The sequence below is a fragment of the Lactuca virosa genome, chromosome 4 (assembly GCF_052849685.1).
Source record: "Lactuca virosa cultivar CGN04683 chromosome 4, Lactuca_virosa_CGN04683_v6, whole genome shotgun sequence".
Lineage (NCBI taxonomy): Eukaryota > Viridiplantae > Streptophyta > Magnoliopsida > Asterales > Asteraceae > Lactuca > Lactuca virosa.
Genome location: NC_136429.1, coordinates 153,798,956 through 153,803,042, shown reverse-complemented (window position 1 = coordinate 153,803,042; position 4,087 = coordinate 153,798,956). Strand labels below are relative to the sequence as shown.

General features: G+C 34.1%; 1 protein-coding gene across 1 annotated transcript; it reads left to right on the top strand.

The window, feature by feature from the left end:
• The first annotated feature begins 2,774 nt into the window (after nucleotides 1–2,774).
• LOC145105242 (uncharacterized) lies at nucleotides 2,775–3,392 on the top strand. The gene has a single exon (XM_079042376.1). It carries the CDS (start codon nucleotides 2,775–2,777, stop codon nucleotides 3,390–3,392), a length of 618 nt encoding a protein of 205 aa, XP_078898502.1.
• The last annotated feature ends 695 nt before the right edge of the window (nucleotides 3,393–4,087 follow it).

The window sequence follows — 4,087 nt, the reverse complement described above, 5'->3', positions numbered from 1 at the left end:
GCCCAAGTTTTCTCGACCCAAAACCCCTAATTGGGGCAAGACACTCTCTTTTGGGCCCTAATGGGCCAAAAACTTTTATTAAATATTATTTTGGGCCGAAAACACACACATGGGCCTTAGTGGGCCGAAAATTTATATTTTTGGGGCCTTTGAACCAAAAACCATTTATTAAGCCTTAATGGGCCGAGAACCCTTATTGGGCTAAACCGAAAATCGGACTACTCTTCTTGGGCCACCTCTTGGGCCGAGGACTCTTATTGGGTCGGTTAGCCCATCTATATATATATATATATATATATATATATATATATATATATATATATATATATATATATATATATATATATATATATATATATATATATATATATATATATATATATATATATATATATATAAATAAGAGAGAGAAAGAAAATGGTGTTTTATGCATCCAAGAATTAACCCCCATACCTCTATACACTTCACATCATCTCTAGAAAGTCAACTCCTACTCACTCCTCTCTCCTTCTCTACCTCTCGGCCATACACATACACACAAACAATTCACATTTTCAACTTCAAACTCCTCACTCAACACTCAAAGAACATCCTTCCCTTTTCTCTCCAAAAAAATTCCAAGTTCATCATCATCAGCATCATCAAAACCGAGTTTTAAGCTGGTAAGTCCCATGTTATAATCAAGTGTTTAGTTTCATGTTTATGCTAAGAATGTTTCATTTACACACTTTTGTTGTGTGATTAACTCCTAGAAACCCCATCATTTCGAGATCCCTTCCAAGCTCAAGCTAGGATTCGCAAATTCTTCATCTACATCTTGAAAACCCCAAGGTGAGCTTCATACCCCACTACTTTTCATGTTTTCATACTCTTTGGGGGGGGGGGGTGATACAAGTCAAAGTTTTGGTTAACCATTGGATAGTTGCATGGACCATTGTGTTGTATGTCTAACTTTTGGGTTTTTACTTGAACATGAAGTTTATCACATAGATCTTCATAAAAATCATGAGATTAGTGTTGTTAACATGTATATTGCTTGAAAACTGTAAATATGGGGTTATACACTCCAAAAGTAGCAAAAATGAGTCTTGTGTGCAAACATGTATAGCATAAACTTAATCCCCAGTCTTCCACAGAAAAGTTATAGTCCATTTACGTACTATTTTGACCATCTGTAATGCAATATTTTTCAAAACTGTTTTACGTGCAAATAGTTCAGGTTTATACCTTTCTAATGACTACTCTCACGCATTCATACGATTTTTCTACAATTTTTGGCGATTTTTACAAAACTGCCCATCATTTCAGGAATAATCTCGGACCAGCCTGTGAATATGAACATTTTCACACTGCTTTGAGGCCAATAAAAATCATGAGAAAACTTTTGAACAAAGTAGACTCAATTTCCAAACTCCCAGAGTTTACGAATCCAAATTTCGACTTACGATGATTTTTCTATAATTTTTCTAAACACTGGGACAGAAAAGTCAAAAACTAGAAAATTGTTTTAATATACTAAAAGTGCTTATACTTGTGCTTAGAGGTAAGTTTAAAGGTTGTAATCTTTTGAAAACACCCAGACATGATAACTTGCATATGTTTATATATTTGATTATATCAATAGTTTTCAATCACACTAGATGCACTCAAGTCGTTTTGCAAGTAAAATGGAGTTATAGTTCACGTAAATTTGTTAAGGCTCTTGTGAGACTCTCATTTAGTCGTACCTACCTAACGTATGCGGTACGTCCTGTTAGTTATAACTAGAGTCTCGTAGAGGGAGAGTGAGGTAATTGTGTATAGATTTATACGGGGTTGACACCCCCACACCTGAGCTGTTCGCTACAGCTAGACTAGGCCAGTCTAGGGTGACAAGAATCTTAAAGAAACCGACGTCTGAAAAACGTCAAGTCAGGCGCTTTAGGTCATTAGTATGGTTATAACGACTCATATAGGGATTAACAACACTATTTTGGTTTACAGGAAGCTTTACTTCATTTTTTTATTAAAAGAAATGAAACTATATACTAATGTCTGTACACTATTCATTTTCATCATGGTCTTAGGGTTTTAAGACTACAGTTCTCTATTAAGAAAATATTGGATTTTCCGGATATATTCATTATTACTCTACAAGGAAAAGACACAAAGGGATTACTTACGATTTCATTCCATTCATTTAAAAGAAAATATAGGATTTTCTGGAAACGTATGCTCTATACTTACAAACATAGGAAAACAAAGAACATGCATGCAAATATACACGGTTTTGGAACGAGACTCACAAATTACTTTTTATAGAAAATATTGGATTTTCTGGAGTTTTACAATTTATTATAAGAAAAGATATCACAAGGTTTTTCCTACAAACATGCTTATGAACTCACCAACATTCTATGTTGACGCTTTTCAATACGACTTGTATTCTCAGGGACTCAATGAATAGGTACTCGAGCCTTGGATCTGGATTAGTTTACTACCTTTTGAGCAACCATACTTTGTGTTATTTTTTGTGTAATTGATAAACAAGTACAATTTTTAAAACAATGAATGTAGGTATATTGTAATGTATGATGTTTGGTTGCTATGTTTCATTCATATTCAATTGTTATGATACTACACAATGAAGTCATCCGCCCCCAGACGTTTCCGCCGTTCTGGTTTGGGTGTGTGACACAATAAAGGCATTGCAATCTTTTAGAAACACAAGGTTTGCTAGCATTTTGCCAAAAGTATCCTCTTTTTTTCAAACACACAAAATTGATACATTAGATATGGAAGATTTGTATATTGCTGCAAGATACCGTAAGACTACAAAGACTAATAGATTTCATTTTGAGGTTGAAATCTTTAACACGGTGGTAGATATGCAACTTACAGGATATCGGGATCGATTTAGTGAAACAAACACCCAGTTACTAGAATACATGGGTGCTTTGAGCCCTTGTGATTCATTTGCACAATTTGACAAATTAAAGTTGTTGAAGTTGGGTAAGTTTTACAAGTATGACTTTGATAATTCGGATATGATAGACCTTGAAGGACAACTTGAGATATTTTATCACTATTGCATCAAAGATGAGCGCTTCACTAGTTTAAAAGGAATTTTCGACCTTTCTCGTTTGATGGTTAGTATGGGGAAGCATCGGTCTTATCCTTTGGTTTATAAGCTTTTAAAGTTGGCTTTGATATTACCTGTAGCGACCGCAAGTGTAGAAAGATGTTTTTCAAAGATGAAGGTCTTGAAGACCGACTTGCACAACAAAATTAGCGATGACTTTTTGAACGACGCATTGCTTTGTAATGTTGAGACCGAAGCACTTACGAAAGTTGAGAATGAAAAAGTAATGGAGCGGTTTCAAAAGATGTCTGCACGGAGAGGACAAATTTAAATTGTAATATATCGTTGTTATGTTATGTTTTGTATTATGTTTAACCAGAAAAAAAATTGTATTAGACGTAATGAATCATTTTTATGTTTTATATTATGTTTGACCGGAAAAAAAATTGTGCAACCTCTAGTATTAATTTCTGCGTCCGCCCCTGCTCCAAGTTAAGCTGGAAAAATGACTTAATACGATAGTATATTTTTCAGTTTGTACACATTTAGTTCTTAATGTTTTTGTATACATTTAGTCATTATGATCGCTTCTTCAGATTTTGCTCACGACATCCTACATGAGACAATCATTAATGAGTGTTCTCATATGTGGCTCGTCTTTCACTTATATTAGTAACCTAATTCACAAATCAGTCAAATAATGTTGGTGCCCTAGTTTTTTCCAAGCAGAAGATGTATTCGTCTTTGGTTTCATCTAACTCCATAGCACACAACGATAATTTTTGTGATTTTTTTATCCTAACTCAAAATTGTACTTCCAAGACAAAGAAGAAGAAGAAGAAGAAAGACAGCTATAAGAATTTGCACTTCTAAGATAAATGCACCCTGACAAAAAGTTTCTATCTATCTTCATAGCAGACCACGAGATTCTTTGTGATTATTTCCTCCCAAATCGAATATTAATACATATGTGTATGGTTGTAACGTCTAATCCCTACATATATATATCATCATACTATACTCATA